At 34.7% G+C, this 22,155-nt stretch overlaps 1 protein-coding gene across 3 annotated transcripts in view; it reads right to left on the bottom strand.

The window, feature by feature from the left end:
* The window catches only part of LOC118203041 (tau-tubulin kinase homolog Asator-like), a 156,553-nt gene that overhangs the window by 130,137 nt on the left and 4,261 nt on the right, over window positions 1-22,155 (bottom strand). For all 3 annotated transcript variants that reach the window (XM_085807743.1, XM_085807741.1, XM_085807742.1), the window contains one exon: window positions 10,460-10,561. In XM_085807743.1, coding sequence (XP_085663869.1) covers window positions 10,460-10,537 — 78 coding nt within the window. In that variant the 5' untranslated portion in view covers window positions 10,538-10,561. The remainder of the gene's footprint in view (window positions 1-10,459; window positions 10,562-22,155) is intronic.

The raw sequence follows: 22,155 nt of genomic DNA, 5'->3' as shown, positions 1-22,155 counted from the left end.
AAAACTTCAGCAAAACAAGCAAGCAATTGACTCACCAGAACCTACTAACCCAGAAGCAGCTAAATGAACAAAAATAAGAAATCTGAAATTACAGCTGAAAATCAGATTTCTGCTCAATCTTATGCTGTCAGATTCAATATTCTTTCATTTCCTAAAACATCAATTTGGCAATATGATTTTTATATATGTCATAAAGATATAACCAAATTACTGCAAAATCTGAAATAAACAGTGCATGCTTTAAATTCTAGGGTCCCCACAACTCTTTCATGTTGATTGATTACATTGCCAACATCATAAACTTTTAATAATTCTTTCTATCATTTTCTGTAGCATAAAATAGTTAACCAATAAGTTTTCAATCAATACAGGACTATGTAAGAGATCCGAAATCTGTGAAGATTTTGACAATTTTCGATTTTAAAATTTTCTAGATTTTAGAGCATCACTTTATATTTAGTAAATGAGGTTTGTTTGATTACAGCAAAGCATAAGAGGGCATTCTGCCTAAGGGAAGGGATGTTTTTGTTGAGAACTTTCATATGGAAACTGGCTCGAATGCATATTACATGCAGGGTAATTAAAAAAAATGCCCATTTACCTGAAATTGAACCCAGGTCAAATTACCAGCATTTAGTGACTTTACCACTTAGCTAGTAGTCGGCTTAAAATTCAGTAAAAAGGACATGTAGAAATTATGAAATAAAAAATGAAATATTTGTTTCTGAAATAACGAAGCATTTATGGCATTAAAAGCATCAAAATTTTGGGGAGGGGAAGAACTCAGTTAATTATTTCGCATATAGATACAATTTCTTATTCAGTTACAATGCTTCATTGTTCAAGTCCTGTAACTTCTTTGACTTGCTTAACATTAAATTTCTTTCAATGTAAGTATTTAAGCAGTGTTTTCCCTCCTCCTCCTTTTTTTAAATATTTTTTTTTAATTTTATTATTTTATTGATACATACAATTTCTTGTTCAGTTACAATGCTTCACTGTTCAAGTCGTGTAACTGTCATGTTGAGAATTTTTACTCGATCAAAACCTTTCCATTCTTAACTCTCTGTTACTTTCTTCATTATCAGTAGCGATATGATACAACTGATTTTGTACCCGTTAGCAGACGTATGATTGGGGCATTGTCATACCAATGCAAAATTTATGTTATGTTACCTTCATTTATTGTCACTTCTCATTTCTATATAAATTCCATTACTTGGAAATCCCCCCATATCGTACCCAAAAACCTTAAAAAATCATCAGCACCATACGGTAGCTAGTTAAACATTATCGCAAGCACTTTTATTATTTGTAGACATGTCCTCCCATGCCCCAGTAATGTGCTGCACAGCAGATTTTAGATTGTTAAAATATTTAAAAAAAAAAAAGTATGATCTTGCTACAGTTCAGGAAATTTAGCATAGATTTTAAAAAGGCTATTTCACATCTCCAACTCATGGCATACAGCACTTTGATATCATTATCCATGGTGCAACAGCCTAAGGTAGGCCCATGCCTTCTGAAAAAAACATTTCCAACCTGTTCTACTAGCAGCCAAACTCCTTCAATTTTTAGTTTCAAGGCCCAAACAATCCTCCTCTACATCATCTATCCATGGAAGTCCAGGTCTTCCTTTTCTTCTTGTGATACTTGATCTAGCCGAAAATATTTCTTTTAGAATTTTACTGTCATTCATATGGATAAAATTCCCAGCCCAACTGAGGCAGCTTATTTTAATGTAATGAACAACATCGTGCTCCTTGAACATTTGGTATAATTTGGTGCTGCATCTGCTAAATAAGATACCATTTTCCTGAGCTCCTCTGAAAACACTTCTCAAGACCTTGCATTCAAAAGTACCCAAGATCCTTTCCTCCTCTAACATAAATAGTCCAAGTTTCCTAAGCGAAAGTCAAGAGGTCGGATTAGGGTCTTACAGAGTAACAGCTTTGTCTTTCCAGATAAAGTGCCAGATCTAAATAAATGCATTAATCCATAAAAAGCTTTATTAACCACAACAATACTTTTCTTTATTTCAGGTAGGATATCGCTGTTTTTGTTAAACATCAATCCCAGATAAATGAAATCCATAACCGTTTCAAATTTATAATCCCCAATTAAGCGAGTATGTAGTTAATATGCAAGTTAGAGTGTAAGTATTTCCAATAGTAGTCACATACTTAGTTTTATCTTAAGTAATAATAAGGCCCACTGGTTTAGCCTCCCTCTCAATAGCTTCAAACACTTCTATTAGATATCGTTTGCTTCTGGAGACCAAAGCTATGTCATCTGCAAATGGCAGTAAGCACTACTATTCATTGGCTAAATGATGGATGCACAATTTGGATGAAAAAGTACGATGGAGACATTGTCTTTTACTAAACACTTAAGTGAAAAATGAGCTGAATAGTTGTCTAATCAGGACAATTTTTGCCTCATTCAGTAAATCAATGAAGCCTAATGTGTGAAATGATTTTTATATCACATTCATTTATTTTTATGTCATTCATTCTTGTTTATTCAAACGACAAGTGACAGAGAAAATCATTATTCCTTTAAATGCCCAAGAACATGTGATTTTACTTCCTTGTACAAAGCAAAGGAAGTATTGTAATTACGAAAAATTCCGGATATCATATTTCATGGAAATATTCACTTTGACTACTACCTAATGCAATTTAACAATGTTTTTGCATGACATCTGTATGTAAGGAAAGAATAAAGGACTTTTCCCTCCTGAACGAATTATAAAATTGATTTAAAAGGGATTCAGAAGAGATTATTTTCGTGGCATCTGTAGATATGTATGTGACTGGTGTAACTCAAAAACAAGTAGCATTAGACGTTGAAATTTTGTATACAGGACTGCTATAAATTGTAGTTGTGCACCTCCAATTCTGGTTGCAATTGGCCGCACCAAAAGTACCGGGTGATCAAAAAGTCAGTATAAATTTGAAAATTTAAATAAATCACGGAATAATGTAGATAGAGAGGTAAAAATTGACACGCATGCTTAGAATGACATGGGGTTTTATTAGAACCAAAAAAGTTTAAAAAATGTCCAACAGATGGCGCTGGACAGCAAAACGTCAGTGACTGTGCATGAAAATCATGTATAAAAGGAGCTGTAATGAGAGAGAGAATCAGATGCACCAGCAGTCGCAGCATGTTGACGTTACCTGAAAAGGCGCTTTTAGTGAAGCTGTATTATCAGAATAGGGAATGTGCTAGTTCAGCGTTACGATCCTATCGCCATAGGAAGGGGATTCGAACGGGTAAAGGTCCGTTGACAAATGCAGGTGTGGCAAGAATGATTTCGAAGTTCGAGGCCACGGGTTGTTTACAAGATAGACCCCGTAGTGGCCGACCGAGCACAATGCGTAATGCTGCTGAGACAGTTCAGGAAGAAATGGAGACTGTAGCGGGTTCGTCTATGTACGGAAAAGTCAGCGCTCATGCAGTCGCACGGGCATTTCATACACTACTGTTTGGTTGGCACTTAGGCGTACCCTCCGATGCTATCCATACAAAATCCATCGGCATCATGAACTGTTACCTGGCGATTTAGTGAAGCGGATGGCATTTGCGGTGCGGGCGTTTCAAAAGATGGTGGAAGATGACGATTGGTTGAGTAACGTGTTGTGGACCGATGAAGCTCATTTCACGCTCCGAGGGTCTGTCAACGCCCACAACTGCAGAATTTGGGCTACCAAAAATCCTAGAACTGTCGTGGAAACTCCATTGCACGACGAGAAAGTCACGGTATGGGTTGGATTTACCACATCTACTGTTATCGGACCTTTTTTTCTTCGAGGAAATGAGTGATTCTGATTTTGTAACTGCTACTGTGACGGGTGATAGGTAGGTATAGGTAGATATGTTACAGAATTGCATCGTCCCCAGCCCGGCTGATAAACACCTGCTGGAACGTACGATTTTTATGCAGGATGGCGCTCCACCCCATATCGCTAGACGCGTGAAAGATCTCTTGCGCGCATCGTTTGGTGATGATCGTGTGCTCAGCCGCCACTTTCGTAATGCTTGGCCTCCCAGGTCCCCAGACCTCAGTCCGTGCGATTATTGGCTTTGGGGTTACCTGAAGTCGCAAGTGATTTATTAAGTTTTCAAATTTATACTGACTTTTTGATTACCCGGTATATAAATACATATACATATATACCCACTCTGTTACTTGGCTCAGTAAGCTCAGTTTTATTTTATTCTTACATGTTGGTAAATTGTGCATTTTCTGCTTTAAAAATGATTGAAATATGTTAGTCTTATGTTTCCGTTAAGGTTTTTATGCCTTTAGTAAATCTGCATGCAATGGTTGTAGAATTATCAACAATTTAAAATTTTAATTCAGAAATCAAACAACAAAAATCAGCGTTATATTTTCAAAATTTTCACAGGACTAGTTTCGATGGTTTTACCGAACCACCATCCTCAGCTGCAAAACCGCAAATGAACAAGATAGGAAATAATGATTAGATAAGATAAGAAAGCCTGGACCAACAACTTCATATAACAGGTAGACGGCTCACCCACAGAGAATTCGTCTGCTAGGGTGTCTCCAACATATACCACGTGACTAATGCTCTTGGCGCTCTTGGGGAGTGATAGCTTAGGCTGTTCATCGCCAGTTTGGCACGCTTTTGATATGGCAGGTAGTGCTTTTTATTTCCGTCTGTTAGCAGTCAGCAGACAACGGCCTCGAATTAGGTTGTTCGATTTTTTACAATTATATTTAGATATAACTTAACCCCTTTTTTTCCTGAATATTTTATCTATATTTTTAATAATCGCTTTAAATTATTTGCACCATTGTTTAAGATGTTTAGGTTAAATAATTTTAGGAAGAAAATCTAAAGTAAATAATAAAAAATTGAGATGGAAACTTTAATTTTGAATAACGTTAAAAAATTAATTGCACTACTGTTATAATATTTGAGAAGGTAAAAAAATCTCGTTTAATTTTAATGCATTGCATCCTAAAGAGAAAAAGAAAATCACATTGTATTATATGTATTTTGCCATTGATTGCCTCTCTTTTCTTGAGATTATATTACTGGGACAAAATAATGCAATCTTAATTACTGATTTCCACACTCGTGTATGTCATGGCGGGGATCAATACATCTTATTAACTATAACATTATTTCATAAGAATAAATTGAATTTAATTAAAAAAATTAAATTTAAATACAAATTTAATTAAATATTCTTTGCGCCATTGCTGCAAGGAATGAAATTTAAATTTAAACAAATTTTAATTTAATTTTTAACAAATAATGATGATTTTAACAAATAATTTATTAATTTAACAAATAATAAATTTTTAACAAATAATTTTTAACAAATAATGGATTTATTTTGCACTTGATTTGCTTGATTATGCTTCTGAATTTAAATGATATTGTAGATTAGTTCGAGTATTAAATCTTTTATATGTTTGCACATTTTTTTTAAAAACTATTTTGGCTTTTTTTAGGATTTAAATTTGCTTTTTTACTTTTATACGTATTTGTTAAAAATTAAATTTAAATTTGTTTAAATTTATTAACTATAACAAATATTTTATATTGAATATGTATCAAACGGTAACAAACTTCAACTCTATTTATTATTAGGATCAAAACGATATTACAGTTAAAAATTCTCTCACTCTCCTTTTTTTTTTTTTTTAAATACTATTTAAAATATGGTAAGTTTTTCACATCACATTTTTTCAATTACAATAAATTTCTAACAGCATCGTAGATGAGACAGAATTATAATCCAGATTATTTTAATTGATTTTATAGAAAATAATGATAAAGCATTGAGCTTTATAAAAGTAATCTGATTTTTAAAATAATGCTGTTTAACTGTTTATGTTCAATGTTGCATGAATCAAGATCTTCAGCTTTTTTTTAAACAAAGTAAACATATCGCACAATCTTTTCTCAATAATTTAATGCTAATAATAGCATTTTTCTTTTTTTTATTGCAGGCAGTAATTGTTTATGAAATCAAAACGCGTACGACTTGGCGAAAAAAGGTTAACGCCAATTGGTGCAGCTTTCTATTTCAACGGAATACACGGAAAAAACATATAAAATTCAATTATTTGTAAAGGGTGATTCCAGTAAATTGTGTCACAGTATTTAATACATTTTGATGCTAATAATACATGCTGAAAATGTCATATACGGCGGCAATTTTCTTATACAATATGGCTGAAACTTTCCAACCAATTCAACAGAGATAGTAAAATGACAAAAATACTGAAAATAAAATAATAAATCATGCAGTTTTAACTTACCTATGAAAGGTTACAAGTCCTCCTTTCACGAAACTTTCTTTACATCCGCAGGCGCTGCAGCGAATAACCATTTTTACTTAAATTTTATGTAACCAAGCAGAGCAGCAGTCTTTCGTCCCATAGAAAGCAATGTAAAGTATTTCCGGACTTTCGGAATTCGCGCAGCAGTCACGTGACACTAATGTTGGAACCGGTTGAAGGTTGCAATATGCTCTCTACCAGTATACTATCTCGTTGGCCTGGACAAAAATAAGCAAGTGGCGCCATCTGTTGGTGAAACCAGAACTAAAACATAATTTCTTTAAAGGCCGAAGGCAAAGATGGATTGGAATTAGGATCGTTAACTAGAATAGAAAGATTTTTTTGAATGTGAAATGCCTCTAGAAAATCCAGTTCTCCAATGGAAGATGTTTTTTGAATAATTTTGGCAGCAGAAAAATTGAAAGTGTGATTTTCGGACCAACAATGTTGAGCAACAGAAGACTTCTGTGTTTCCTTTTTCCTAACATATGCCTCATGTTCCTTGACACAAAATTTTAAGGCACTCTTAGTTTGGCCAATGTAAATTAAACCACACTGGCAAGGAATCATATAAATACCCCAGGAATTCATATCCGAAATGGGGTCCTTGAGTATGGAACTCGGAATTTTATTGATGGGAGAATAAACAACCCGAAAGTTAAATTTCTGCAAAACATGTGCAACTTTATAGCTTATTGAAAATTGCAATTGTTTTCCAAAATAAATATTACAAGCAAACTGAGGGATTAGCCATGGGAAGCCCCCTCAGTCCCATCCTGGCTGATATCTACGTGCATTATTATGAATCAAAATTGTTTGAAACTTTAAACTTCCCGGCATGGTTTCGCTACATTGACGATACTTTTACCCTGTTTGAAAGTAATAAAGATGATTTAAATAAAGTTCTTTCAACAATGAATTCTATTGATCCTGCTATTCAGTTCACTTTTGAACTTGAGACTTGCAATTCTCTTCCGTTTCTCGACATTCTAGTCACACGTAACATCCAACTTCAGTACTTTGGTTTACCGTAAACCTTCATCGGTTTGCCTTCCACCACACTTTAAATCATGTCATCCGACTAAACAAAAGTTAGCTTCATTTTATTCCTATGTTTTCCGTGCTCTTCAAGTTTGCTCCTCCAAACTAGCCCTTGATGAAGAACTAAATTATTTAAAAGCAATAGCTATTGACAGGGGCTTTTCACCCAACATTATTAATCAAGCAGTTAAAAAATTCTCATCTCAACACACTAAAAGGCACACTCTTGTTTTTGGAGATTATAAAAATTTAAAAATTCTGTTGTCATTCCCTTCTTTTCATCAATTAGCTATAAAGCTGCACATATTTTGCAGAAATTTATCTTTCGGGTTGTTTATTCGCCCGTCAATAAAATTCCGAGTTCCATACTCAAGGACCCCATTTCGGATGTGAATTCCTGGGGTATTTATAGGATTCCTTGCCAGTGTGGTTTAATTTACATTGGTCAAACTAAGAAAGCCTTAAAATTTCGCGTCAAGGAACATGAGGCATACGTTAGAAAAAAGGAAACACAGAAGTCTTCTGTTGCTCAACATTGTTGGTCCGAAAATCACACTTTCAATTTTTCTGCTGCCAAAATTATTCAAAAAACATCTTCCATTGGAGAACTGGATTTTCTAGAGGCATTTCACATTCAAAAAAATCTTTCTGTTCTAGTTAACGATCTTAATTCCAATCCATCTTTGCCTTCGGCCTTTAAAGAAATTATGTTTTAGTTTTGGTTTCACCACAGATGGCGCCACTTGCTTATTCTTTTCCAGGCTTTCTTATCTTATCTAATCATTATTTCCTATCTTGTTCATTTGCGGTTTTGCAGCTGAGGATGGTGGTTCGACAAACCATCGAAACTAGTCCTGTGAAAATTTTGAAAATATAATGCTGATTTTTGTTTTTTACTTTTGAATTAGCATTTATTCGATGTGTTATTGTGTCTTAATTTAAAATTTCTTTAAGTGCAGTTAAGCCTAATTTTCCTTACCATTGCAGTCATATTTATTTGTTTACATTTGATCAGAATAGTTAATTAAGTCTTTTTGCACCTTCAGTGTTTTTGCCGAGTGGGGCCAAAAGGAAACTTTTAGTTCTGTGCACCGAAATATTTGCCTTGTTGCCCGCTGGCCAAATTGCTTGTTTTTGTGTAGAAACTCTAATTTTAATTGTTAAAATTGTTTTAACTGTATTTGGTGTTTTATTTTTTTGCTATATTTTAAAATTTTTAATGAAGATATTTGCAGTTTTATGTATTTTTGCCTTGCCACGAATTTAGAACAGAATTAATTGAATGACAAATATATCTCTAATAAAATTCGAGGAAATATGTTTAAATGAAATGCAGGAAAAAATGTGTATAATTTAATATTCCATACAAAGAAGTCATGTGGTGTACACATCAGATTTTTTTCAGTTATGAAAAAGTTACATTTGTGTGTTCCTGAAGCAGTTGCACATTGAAAAAAATCATTAATCTCGCTTTGGAATCTTTGACATCAGTTGTGCCATATTCTACAGAGGTAGCCAATCAATTTCGGACACATACTTCCAGAAAAGACCAGTTTCATCAGCATTATTCATGTGTTCTGACTTTTCACTATTGATGACTTTAATGAATTAGTCAGCAAACTGTTCAGTATCAACAGAAGCTGTTTTGCTTGAAAATATTAACTTCTTTATAGCATGGTAATTTTTAAATTTGGTTAATCAACCTCTATGCACTCAGTTATGTGCACACTTATTATGTGCTTTCAACTTTATTTCTTCATGAAATATTTTGACGAGCCACTAGTAACAGACCCATCAATGGCAAACCCTCTCTGTGATGTGGTCTTAACCATCCAATCATAAATTTAGTATGACTGCCACTTCTACCAAAGCAAATTATTTTTGTGTTATTCACTATGAGTGAGGTATCAGAATAAGTATAAAAATCAAAAAGTTCATTTTCCTGTTTTCTTAATACTGTACCCCCAATATAGTTTTGAAACATATATGCCTTTATTCATTTAAAACATTTTTTAAAATCCTTTATTAATACGAAAAAGCACCTGAAAGGCTATGAAGAAGAAAAAGTAACATTTGGGGGGGAGGAGAAAAGAAAAAAACTTAGTGCTACTAGGCTTGTATTAAAAAGGTGCCAGCGATTACTTCTACTTTTCCAAAATTAAAAAAATTGTAATTTAATTTTTTTTGTCAGATTAATATTATACACAGCGATGAAAGATCAGTTTTGATGTTATATCAATATGTATCTTTAAGGAACAAATAATTACCAAATGGCTTCAATAGAAAAAAACACAATTTTTTGGGGGGTGGGGGGACAGGGGGCAGATGTATTTAGCTAGTTATATGAATTATACAAGCATAGTGTTAACATACCTGATATCAGTAAAATGGTATATACTTAAAGAACTTAAGTCATATGCCCCAACATTGATATTAAATGCACAAATATAGTCAACACCCGATTTACTGTGTTAATGTGACCATGTGATTAAGTAAAAATCACAGTTAATAAGAAAGCAGTTAAAAAACACCATTTTCGGGAAAGAAGGAAAATCCAAAAATACTATAACTAATTTACTTGTATTTTCAAGCAATCTTGAGAATAAGTTCACTAAATTATGCAAATTAAATCAGTTTTGAAAACAAAATGAATGTACTGAAATAAAAGAGTGAACATCACAAGAAATGAAGTTGTAAATGGCATTCATGAACAATATTTACAAAGGAACATGAAAAATGACATCAAGTTAAAACCAAATAATCAATTAGAATCTTTTCATTTCTGCAGAATTCTTTGGGATTAAGTATAACTTAAACTGTATAATGGTATGATTAAAAACAACTATGACATCAACGGCTATCACTGCTATTAACCCACAATTTTTTCTTTTTGGATTGCTGAGTTTCTTTTATGTCAATGGCTAGTCTTCCCCTCACTTGGCAATAAATGAACTTCACTCCTTTTTTTTAGACAAGACTTGGTTAATCCATAACACAGTTGATCTGCCTCTAGCTAATCAGAAGTTGACTGTACATGCAAAGAAAAAAATGACAGGTTCACATAAACTGAAATTTACTCAAAACACTTACTATTTCAAATCTGTTAAGCAACTTCAGTCCAACTGGTGCAAGATCTGCAACATGCTCAGAATCTAAAGCATTCTTCATATCTATCAGTTAATTAAGACCAAGCTGGAAAAAAAATATGTACAAACATACATACATATATATATATATATATATATATATATATATATATACCATACATCCCAATGTATAATGCATTCTTTTAATACAAAATATATGATCGGAATTTTGGGGTGCACATTATATGCTGGATGTAAAAATGACAGATTTAAAAATAAGGAAATGATGAACATACAAAAATTAGATTTCTACATATACAGTCAAAAGTCGTTAATTCGGACACCCATAATCCGGAATGATCTATAATCCGGACCTCAAAGCTAAAAACTTTCTGCGCATGCGCCGCGTTGACACATGCGCATAGGCGTTTACGCGTGCGCGCAAGACCTTTTACGTCTGCGCATATGCGTGTGCGCAAGTGCAGAATACGTTTTCGCGTGCGCGTTTAACGTATAACGAACGGTATAAGCTAAAATTATACAATTATCTATTTCAGTTAATGTTGATGCTTGCGTTATTCCTTAATCTTCGAATTGGATGCAGCTTATTATTTTTCGCAGACCGTAAGAGCAATTTTATAAAAGTAAACTTGAACTTTCGATTATGTCAATTTCCGATTCTGGAGCTCCCAAAGGATCTACAAAACGAAAGTATGTATCGATGTCCGTCAAACAAAAAGTGGAATTGCTGCAAAAAATGGATAAAGACATGAAGAAGGTGACAGAGAGGTTAGTGAAAACGAAAAAATTTTGATTGACAAGTTAGTCGGTATTCTCGGCACAGCAATTACGGGACTTGAACAGCGGAATTTTTTAACTGAACAGGAAATTATGTCTGTTTATAGAATTAAAGAGAAAGTATTATCACATAAAACGAAACAACTTACATTGAAAGAAATGTTTAATAAAGTAAACAAATAAATATTAAGCTTCTTTTTTTTGTAAATTTTGATACCCTTTAGATCATAATTGTTCTTTATTTCCTAAAATACGGTTTCATATTTTTAATTTTAGAATTTGTGTATGCCATCTTGCGAGATTTAAACTGATGATCTATAATCCGGAAAAATCGATAATCCGGAATCGCCGAAGTCCCGACGAGTCCGGATTAACGACTTTTGACTGTATTTAACTACTGTTTATTTAAAAGTAATGGCATATTTTATGAACTTCAATTTTTTTATTTTCGGATAACATGAAAACTGTGTCTGTTCATCTTCTGTTATATCCTCAGGTACATCGTCGAAGTCTGTTTCATCCTTCTTGAAAACATTTTGTTACTCCTTTATGCAGAGCACATTTATTCTTTGCCATACTAATTATTGTGATTCCATTTTCCTCTCCCACTCACATAAAGAGCTTTTACCAACCCTAAACATCCTTGTAGCAGCAAGATTTCCATTTCTTTTGCAAACTGAATGAATTTTTGCATTTAAAACCAGCACTGCATTTGTTTCTTTAGCAGGAACCATATTTACCACTAACAGGAACACTACGTCAACTGAATTTCAACTAAAGGCAAATGAGATTTATTAAAGCCTTTGATGTTCATTTCAAAATCACAGCTTCAAATAATTACAGAATGAGAAACTATCTGACTACTTATTCCGCAAATTCTATCAAATTGAAATTCATTCTTATTCCAAATTATAACCTTTAGTTTCAAAACCCTAGAATAACATTCTTGTGCACATCAGCACTGAATAGAACCGATCCTTTTCTCAGAATTATTTACTGCCTCAAGCATTTACCTCACAAACATATTATTCCCCTTAACGCTTATCAATTTAGCATACCATTGTTCAAAAGTCTTGGAAAAATATTTGAATGATGACTTATATATAGCTTTGCACATATATCTTTCAGGTTTCTTTGTAAAAAGAAGGGAGCACATTATATGGGAAACATGCCTAAAAATTTTAAAATGTAACTTAAAATTTTAGGTGTGTGTTATACATTAGAGAATATACAATACATCATAATTTTACATGGGTTACAATGTGCTTCGCTAATGTATTATTTAAATACCTCGTTGGTACCGCAAAATTCTATACATTTGCGCAGGGAAACAAAAGGCAACGTTAAATTTTTTCTTAATTTTTTGTGCTAAAATAGACTGATACTCAATCAAAAACCATATTTTTTTAGTCAAAACTTTTTATCTTTGTAACTCATGCCAAAACCTTAAGAAAGTGGTCTAGTGACTTTAAACTCTACACGGAGTTCTTGGGAATGAGGTTTATTCACTATGCCTACTAGAAACACAGACACAGTTTCAGCAGGTTAGCATATTCTTCCACATTCAACAGCAAATATCATGAACATGCTCACTTCAATATGATAGCTGTCTCATTGCAAGAGGTTTCCCTAATTGCTTTGGCAAAGGACTTGCTTGATGCACCTTTATAACACTGGCTTATAAGCATTTGTCTTATCAGCATAACCTTGACCTATTACCATGGGTTCTACAGAGTGTCTATAGAGTTCGACCAAAAATCGTACAAAAGTTGAAAACAATGATATCAAGATATCAGCTGTGATAAGTTCCAATAGTGCAAGAGGTCCGTGGTTCGATTCCCGGCGAAGGCGGTTGTTAATTTTTCATCTCTCTGGCTTCCAAAAAATCCTAATGACTCTACAAAGCAAGTTATTGAGAACTTCCAAACTCGGACTTTGTTACATAGTTCCTCGAACAGAAAACAACTTGAGAAACTCATTTTCTAATTTTCTTTATTCTCGAGTTTAAATCTTGAAAACTTGAAATAAAAGTCTTTTTCTGTTAACAGTTATTCAGTTTTTTCATTATTAAGACCCTGTATATTAATTTATTATCAGATTTATTGTCCTTCATGTTTCATGTGACTTGGATTACATGTAATTTATGATTTATATTGATCTAGTGATTTGTTGTTTATGGCTTTTGCTTTACTTTTTCCACAGCTACCTTTTTCTCAGACTTTTTTAAGTAACTTTATTTATTTTGAATTAATAAAGAAAAGTGCTCAATTTGTTTCATAAGAATCAAATGAATTCTGATGAAAATATACGTGATATGACAATGAAACAATAAAAAGAATTTGTAGCAAATACAAAAGCCTTCCTTTCCACTTTAAAAATATAAATAAATAAAAAATTAATTATATTAAAGTCAGAATTTATGACAGAATGAATATAAAATTTAGACTCATTAAACCTACATCAATATCTACGAAAAGAAAGTCCCCATACTTGTGATGGTAACTGAAAAATTTCCACTACCATCTTAAGTATTGTCTAGGTATCTTATGTAAATCTGGGTATTTTTGACTAGTCATAAATCTCAAAAGGGACCTACATCTGATCACCCTCTAAATGAAGTTTTATTACAAATCTATACACAGATTACATTTTTTGCCTCATTTGAAATTCTACATTCGCTCGTTTCTTCTACAATTTGAAATTATCAATAAATTACCAATTTGATATTGAAATTATCAATTTGAAGTAGCATTAAATAACATAGTTTATTATTTTTACAGAGCAGCATTTAACATAAAAATTTATTGTACTTATTAATCAGCAATCACAAATATATTCTGGATAACAAAACAAAGTTTCTTCAATGAATATGCATCGTCTAGCTAATTGGTCATAATCAATAACTATGCACATTTCCAGCTGCTTCATTCCACAATGTAATATTAATTGTTATTACACTACAAAGTGCGAGGTCTGGATTCATTGGGACTTTAGTGATTTAGGATTTGGTATTTTTCTGTATATTAGATCATCAATTTAAATTTAGTAAGATGATATGAAGAGATTATAAAATTAAAAATATGAAATAGAGAAGAATTTGTGATCTAAAGGGTATCAAAATTTTTAAAAAAAAAGCTTAATATTTATTTGTTTATTAAACATTTCTTTGAATGTAAATTGTTTAAGTTTCCCTTTTTTTTTTTTTTTTTTTTTTTTTTTTTTTGTGCTAATACTTTCTATTCAATTCTATAGACAGACATAATTTCTTGTTCAGTTACAAAGTTTCACTGTTTAAGTCCTGTAGTTGCTATGTCAAGAATTCCAACTAGTCAATCGAAATTTTTTCGTTTTCAATAACCTCTCTGTCACTTTCTTTACCATCAGTAATGATATTTTCTGGATCTAGAACCATACTACAGATTTTGCCATCCGTTAATTGATTGATTATTGTCATTGCAATGGAAAACTTCTGTTATATCATCTTCACTTATTACCGATTCTCCACATTTCTTTACAAAATCCATTAATTGGAAAATTTAACCTGCGCTTTGCGATATCCAAAAGCTTTCAAATTCACGGTTATCATCTTCATCATCCTAACCATGAAATATGGTAGCTGGCCATCATTACACATCTATACACATCCTATCACGATCTTGCAATGCTCCACATAGCAGCCTTTATGCTAAAATATTTCAAAAATTCTTGAATAGTCTTGCCAATATTCAAGAAATTTAACATGGATTTTAAAAATGCTATTTTATATTTGCATTTCAGCACACACACTATTCGAATATCCATGATTAAAATGGAAGATGGGCGTACAGTTTGAAGGAAAGAATAACATGGATACATTATCTTTCACTAAAACTTTAAGTGAAATATGAGCCACACAAATAGGAAATTTTCTACAACCGGGGCAATTCTTGCGTCATCGCATAAACTAACCGAATTCAAATTTTGCCAAGCTTCTAGTATGAAATCATTTTCAAACCAATCATACATCAATGCTTGTGTCCTCTGTGCTCTTTTATTTGCAGGATATATAACGAAAAAATCTTTACTCCTTTAAGTGCTAGAGGTTGTGTATTTTTTAAAATTACAAAATGTTTGCACTTGCATGATCCTGCAGCATTTGCACATGCTAAAATTTTTAGTCTAGCTCTGGAATCTTTGACACCAGTTAGAGCCGTTTTTGTAGAAGTTGCTAAGGTATTCCGTGGTACATATTGCCAGAAAAGACGAGTGTCATTAGCATTGTAAATTTGTCCTGGAGATAACGTTTCATTATTAATAAGTTCAATGAATTCATCTGCAAATAGTTCAGCGGCTTCAGTACCAGCTGAAGCCTTTTCACCAGAAACTTTTAATTGCATTATACCACAGCGATTTTAAAATTTGAAGGTTAACCAATCAAATGTCAAATATGTGCACTTATTTTTGAAGTTCATTTCTTCATGAAATATTCTGGCTTTAGCCATTAGCATTGGATATGTCAATGGCATATCCTTACTGCATCTCTGTCTGACCATTCAGTAATCATTTCGTCATGATCGTCACTTTTAGTATAGCGAATAATTTTTCTGTTAATCATTATGAGTAGATTGTCGGAATCCACAAAAAATTCATAAAAGTCCTTTCTCTGTTATGTCATATGCACTTGACTTTCCAATGTGATATTCCTCGCATAATTTTGAGACGGATATACCTACATCCATTTTTTTCAGGAATTACACTTTTTGTTTAATGGACATCGAAACATGCTTTCACTTTGTAGATCCTGCTGCAGCTCCAGAATTAGAAACTCTTTTCGACATATGGAAAGTTCAAACTTAAATTTTCATAAAAATTGTTGTAATTATAACAATCTGCAAAAATAATAAGCTGAACCAAATAAAAAAAAGTTAAGGAACAGTGCAATCTGCTATATTAACTGATGTTCTTTCGAATCAGTAACATATAATTTTATCCTAGCTTAACAGCATAAGCTATAAAAAATTTTGTATTCCCTAAATTCTGCTAGCCAAACGAGCTCTGGTACCAGTTCTGGGTTTCTGTGAATAGCAAATCAGTTATTCTTAATTCAAATAGTACTGAATGTAATCTTTTGGCCTATGAGTATCATTAACAAAACCCATTTTTAGCATATGGAAAGAAATTTTTGTTAATTTTTCTTCGTCAATAATTAGCGCATTTAACTTAAATCTGTAATCATCACCAAGCGTAATTTCAACATAAAGGGTTTCCATACTCTTTGTTATTCAATTATTAATATAAAAGAAAATTGTTAGGCAAGGTTGCACAAGTTACTCAAATTGTCATGTGTTGGTAAACATATGGTGATGAAAGCAAAATATAATAAATAATGATTTACCAGGTTGGCATCAGGGATATAAAATATTAGTAGTTGTAAAATCAACAATGTTCCTATGTAGAATGTTTCATTTTGAGATGTATGCCAAGCATATACACAGCTATGAAGCCAAAATATTGATCACACAAGTAAGTACATGCTAGAATGATTGGTAATTAAGAACTACATGTTTTCTTATGGAGAAAAAAAATCATCATGTGCATGCATAAAGCATAAAAAAATTTCCTAAAAATTTTTTTTGTTGGTGGTTTTTAAGGTCCAGATTTTACAGATCACTCCAGATACTGCACGTCCAGATCTCGGGCTTTGTACTGTATATACAGTGCATATTAGTACTGTATTTAATAAGATAATTACACTGCATGATCATAAATAATCATAAGATAATAACACCACAGTTAATATAACACTGCATGATCAGTTTGCTCATCAGACCAGTCTCCCTTGCAATTAGCCCACCAGCGGCCGAGCGGTAACGTCGCTAAACACTGGTAGTTCGGTCCGAGGTTCGAATCCCGCGAACGAGCTGGCTTTATGGGTGTTTTCGTGGTTTTCCCGCTGTGTAACGTGTATACGAGCCAGTTTCCCTTACAAAGTCCTCCACGAAGGCAACCCTCCCTTAAGGCAGATAGCCCTCGAGTGCTTTGCCATAATCTGATAAAACCAAAATCAAACCCTTGCAATTATTTTCAGTGAGAAGGTTACAAACAAGGTTAATATGAGAAGGCTGTAGGTTATTATCAAGATCACAGCAATTCCAAAAGTAATTATTAAACACATACTGCAGCAACTGAGACAGGTTTCAGGAATGTAAGCTTTTAGAAAATTTATCTTTTAAACAAAATAATAACAAGATAGTAAATATTGCTCCATACAATGGTAAAATAAAATACAAGTGATCTACATTGTACATTTTATTTCTGCTTTATGTGGGTGTGTCTACCTGGCCAACTGGTTTACGAATGCATGTATTTTTAAACAACACTTTTTTAAATACATAAAATTTCAATTTAATTTTTAACTCAAATATAAATATATCTATATAAATTTAGATCCAAACTTGTTAATACACACACTGGCCAATGAATTAGAAACCCAAGATCAATATTTTATTGGGCCACCTGTTGCACGGATAACTGTTTTGGGCATCAAGTCTACATGCTTCTGGAGTCATTTACATCCACAGAATACCATGCAGTTTTTTAGATCTTGTAAATTAGATGGAAGAGGGGAGTGCCGTCAGATGTATCTCTCCACCATATCACAAACATTTTCTATGGGATTAAGATATGGGCTATGTGGTGGCCAAGGAAGGTGTTGGAAGTCATACTGATGTTCCATGAACCAATTTTGAACACTTCTGGTACAATGTATAGCTGCATTATCATCCATGAAGTATCCGTTGCCATCAAGGTAAAACTGCAACAGTACAGGATGCACCTGATCCGCCAGTATATCTAGGTATCTCCCGGTTGTTTGTTTACCCTCAAGGAACACCAGGGCACCACTTCCATGCCAGCAGAACATGTCCCATATTATGATGCTCCCCCCAGACCCTTGCACAGTGCGAGTAAGGCAAGATGGCTTCATGAGGTTCTCGCCAAATTAGATGTCTTCCATCAGTGCAAAATAAGGAGCAGTGTGGTTCATCCGACCACATTATCCGTTTCCCAGTCCTCAGATGTCCAGTGTCTTCTTTTCCAACCCCAATGCAAATAAATTCTTGCATGTCGGGTAGAAATGAGTGGTTTTTCTCACATGCACCCAATTATGCATTCCTATCCTCTGCAATTCTCTGCACATGGTTCGAGCTGAAATCTGTTGGGAAGAGCCTTGATTGACGATATGTGTTAGATGAAGCACAGTAGAGTCCCTGTTCTGTCATACAATTCTTCGGAGACAATGCAGATCACTCTCTTGGAAAACAGTGCTCCGTAAAAATATACACTGCTGTGCAAAAATTAAGGACGAAGTCGAAAAATTAGCATATCAGCTGAACAAGGAGGCAGAGCGGACAGAAAGACCAATCACGAGATTAAGTAAGGTGATGTACGGCAGCACATGCGCAGATAACCAGGTAGACATAATGGGGGAGTGTCTGAGTAGTATAAAGCATGCTGTCGGTGTAAGATCGGTATTTCTGGCAAAGAGATTGCACGCCGTATAGCAGTTAAAATCACACCGAGTTGCTGCCTCAGCAACAAATGGCGAATAATCAATCTGTTAGATGACATCTGGATGCTTTTACCCGAGGTCGAATCATTGGGAAGTTGGAGGAAGGCCGCAGTGTGACAAGTGTGGCTGCAGAGTTCAGAATTCCTCACAGCATCGTTTCACGACTTTGGAGACGATTTCAAACTACAGGAACAGCTATCCGGGGGTTTAGTAGTGGTCGTCCACGAGGAACAGCATTGAAAGGGACAGGTACGAGATTAACGAGAATCACGAGATTAAGTAAGGTGATGTACGGTAACACATGCGCAGATATGCAGGTAGACGTAATGGGGGAGTGTCTGAGTAATATAAAGCATGTTGTTGGTGTAAGATCAGCATTTCTGGCAGAGATTGCACGCCGTATAGCAGTTGAAATCCCACCGAGTTGCTGCCTCAGCGAGAAATGGCGAATAATCAATCTGTTAGACAACATCTGGATGCTTTTACCCAAGGTCGAATCATTGGGAAGTTGGAGGAAGGCCGCAGTGTGACAAGTGTGGCTGCAGAGTTCGGAATTGCTCACAGCATCGTTTCATGACTTTGGAGACAATTTCAAACTACAGGAACAGCTATCCGCCACAAGGAACCACACCCGCAGATGACCGGTATATTGCCTTACAGGCCAGAAGAAACAGACGGCAGACAGCGGGAGAAATCGCTAGACACACGACACAGGTGACTGGACGACCGATATCGCGTTTTACCGTGGCCAGAAGACTGCACGGTGGTGGTCTGTTTGCACGACGCCCTGTACGGTGTGTACCTCTACCGCCTGCCCATCGGAGAAGGCGTTCTCTGTGGTGCCGGGAACACCGGAATTGGAGAGACAATGAATGGGGACGAGTACTCTTTACAGATGAGAGCAGATTCAGTCTGAGTAGCGATTCTCATCGCATACTCATCTGGAGAGAGCGGGGAAGCTGCAATCATCCCTCGAACATCATTGAAAGGGACAGGTATGGAGGTGGCGGTGTTCTCGTTTGGGGAGGCATCATTCTCGGTAGTCATACAGACCTTCACACCTTCGATGCAGATTCAGTCAACGGGACCCGTTATTGTAACGAGATTCTTCTTCCGTACGTGCGTCTTTTTAGAGGCGCTATGGGTCCGCAGTTCCTTTTCATGGACGACAATGCACCATGTCATCGCACAGTAGCTGCCGAACAGCTCTTAGAGAGTGAGGATATTGAACATATGAATTGGCCGGCACTATCTCCGGATCTCAATCCCATCGAGCACGTATGGGATTTTCTAGGCAGACGCTTGGCAGCTCGTACCTTACCACGAGTAACGATTCCGGAGCTTCGATTGGCGCTGCAAGACGAATGGGCAGCAATGCCTCAACAACTCATTGACACCCTCATTCTCAGCATGGGCAGACGCTGTGAAACCTGCCTAGCAGTCAGGGGAGATCATATCCCCTATTAAAGACCGGATGTTTCTTGCTGGACACCCATCACAGGGATGTTTCGGCCTTCAGTCGCATTGCGCTCCATGCTACTTTTTCAATAAAGCTTCTTTTTATCCCTCTGATTTCTCTTTTAGTAAGTGTTGCTTACATTACTCATGTCCTTATGTATTGGGGATCTTACAGTATTAAATGTGTTGATTTGGAAAGCTTTTGTACAAAGTTATATTGAAAAAACCCTCTCGTCCTTAATTTTTGCACACCAGTGTATTTCAGGGGGTACATTAGCGATTTTTTGGTGCCATTTCTGTTTACATCCAACGTCCTCCATAGTAAAATGGCATCCAAAACATAATGCAAAAAAAAAAAAAAAAATTAAAACAAAAGGTAAATGTTTACAGTTGGGTGCCCCTGGTTTTTTTTAGATTCTTTTTTGATGCCAAGATCAGAGCCAGCAAGGCATAATTTCAAGATGGCCGCTACACAAAAGCAAAATAACAAGTCAAAGAATTGCGAAAACTCGGTGTCCATGTACCCATCAAACTATTTACACTTAAAAAAAAAAAAAAAATCGGAGAATTGCACAAACTCGGCATTGCTCACTGCGTTAACTTTGTCCATATACATATTGATCTATTTTTACATAAAAATCGAAAAGGCACCCAATTCTACACTAGAGCCAAACAAACAATATATAATCTCAATAAACTGCATTTTAAATCAAACGATGAAATAACAAAAAAGGAAATACATTTTATCTCATATACACGCTACAAAAAGGAAATATCGACTTACCTTATTTAGAAATTTCTGTGTCTTCAGTTTATGGCCCACAAAAAATTCCTTAACATCATCCAAAAACTTTCTAAAATTTGAACTAGAATATGCATGCTGCCGTCGCCACATAAATAAGAGTAAAAAATATCCTCCATAGTGCCGAAGTGTCAGTGGCATTTCTTCCAAAAATCCCTTTTATTTCACTCCACATACCTTCGATAGCGTTAATATGAGCTCTGGTTTCTGGATCCTTAAATGTCACTGTATAATTTACTAAGAAGTGAACAAAGCCATTATCAAAAAGATCAAAAACACATCCAGCTTCACTGGATTACATACTGGGTTGCATTGGACTGTTTAAGGAGGACTTAACACCCATTCCTTCACTGTTATTGAAATTTTGGCAGTCAATAACATTCTGGAGCTCATCTGACATGTGTCAGATCTTTCAAGGATAAGCAACAACAGCACATCCAATAAAGTTTCTTTTCTTCTGTCCTCAACCACTTAAAAAAAAAAAAACTTCCACTTCTTCATTCTATACCACCAAACACCCAGTTTAACATCGGCAGCCATTTTTTTTACAATGTAAAGCACAGAATACCCAACGTACTTCCTAATTGACATCCAATGCAGATATAAGCCCTTACAAATATCTTCCCATCAGTCAAATTCACTGCAATCACGCAATCAATCACGTCATAACAGGGTTTCCGTAACATTCAACTACTCCAGTTACCATAAATGAAACAACAATTGGGCGATAAATGAAACAACAACTCTGTGATAATCCAAGAGGCACTCTAAAATATTGACTAACCCTGTGCTCGAACCACAGTTGGTTAGCATAGATTTAAGGGTGCCCCTTGGATTATTGCTAAGTTGTTGTTTCATTTATGGTAACCTAAGTAGTCGAACACTAAGGAAACCCTATTATGACATAATTGGTAGCACGATTGCGGTGAATTTGAATGATGGGAAAAGATTTGGAAAGGCTTGTTTGTGTGTTGGATTTTGGATAAGAAGTAAGTTGTTATTTTGTAATTTACACAGTAAAATGGCTGAATGTGGTAAGATTAATTTGAAGTTTCTATACCATCTGGAACGAAAGGGAAAAATGCATTAATTG

This window comes from Stegodyphus dumicola, chromosome X1 (genome assembly GCF_044657685.1).
Source record: "Stegodyphus dumicola isolate Sdum_Otavi_A_Nest chromosome X1, ASM4465768v1".
NCBI lineage: Eukaryota > Metazoa > Arthropoda > Arachnida > Araneae > Eresidae > Stegodyphus > Stegodyphus dumicola.
Note: the sequence above shows the minus strand (reverse complement) of the source record. Positions and strands in the feature narration are given on the sequence as shown.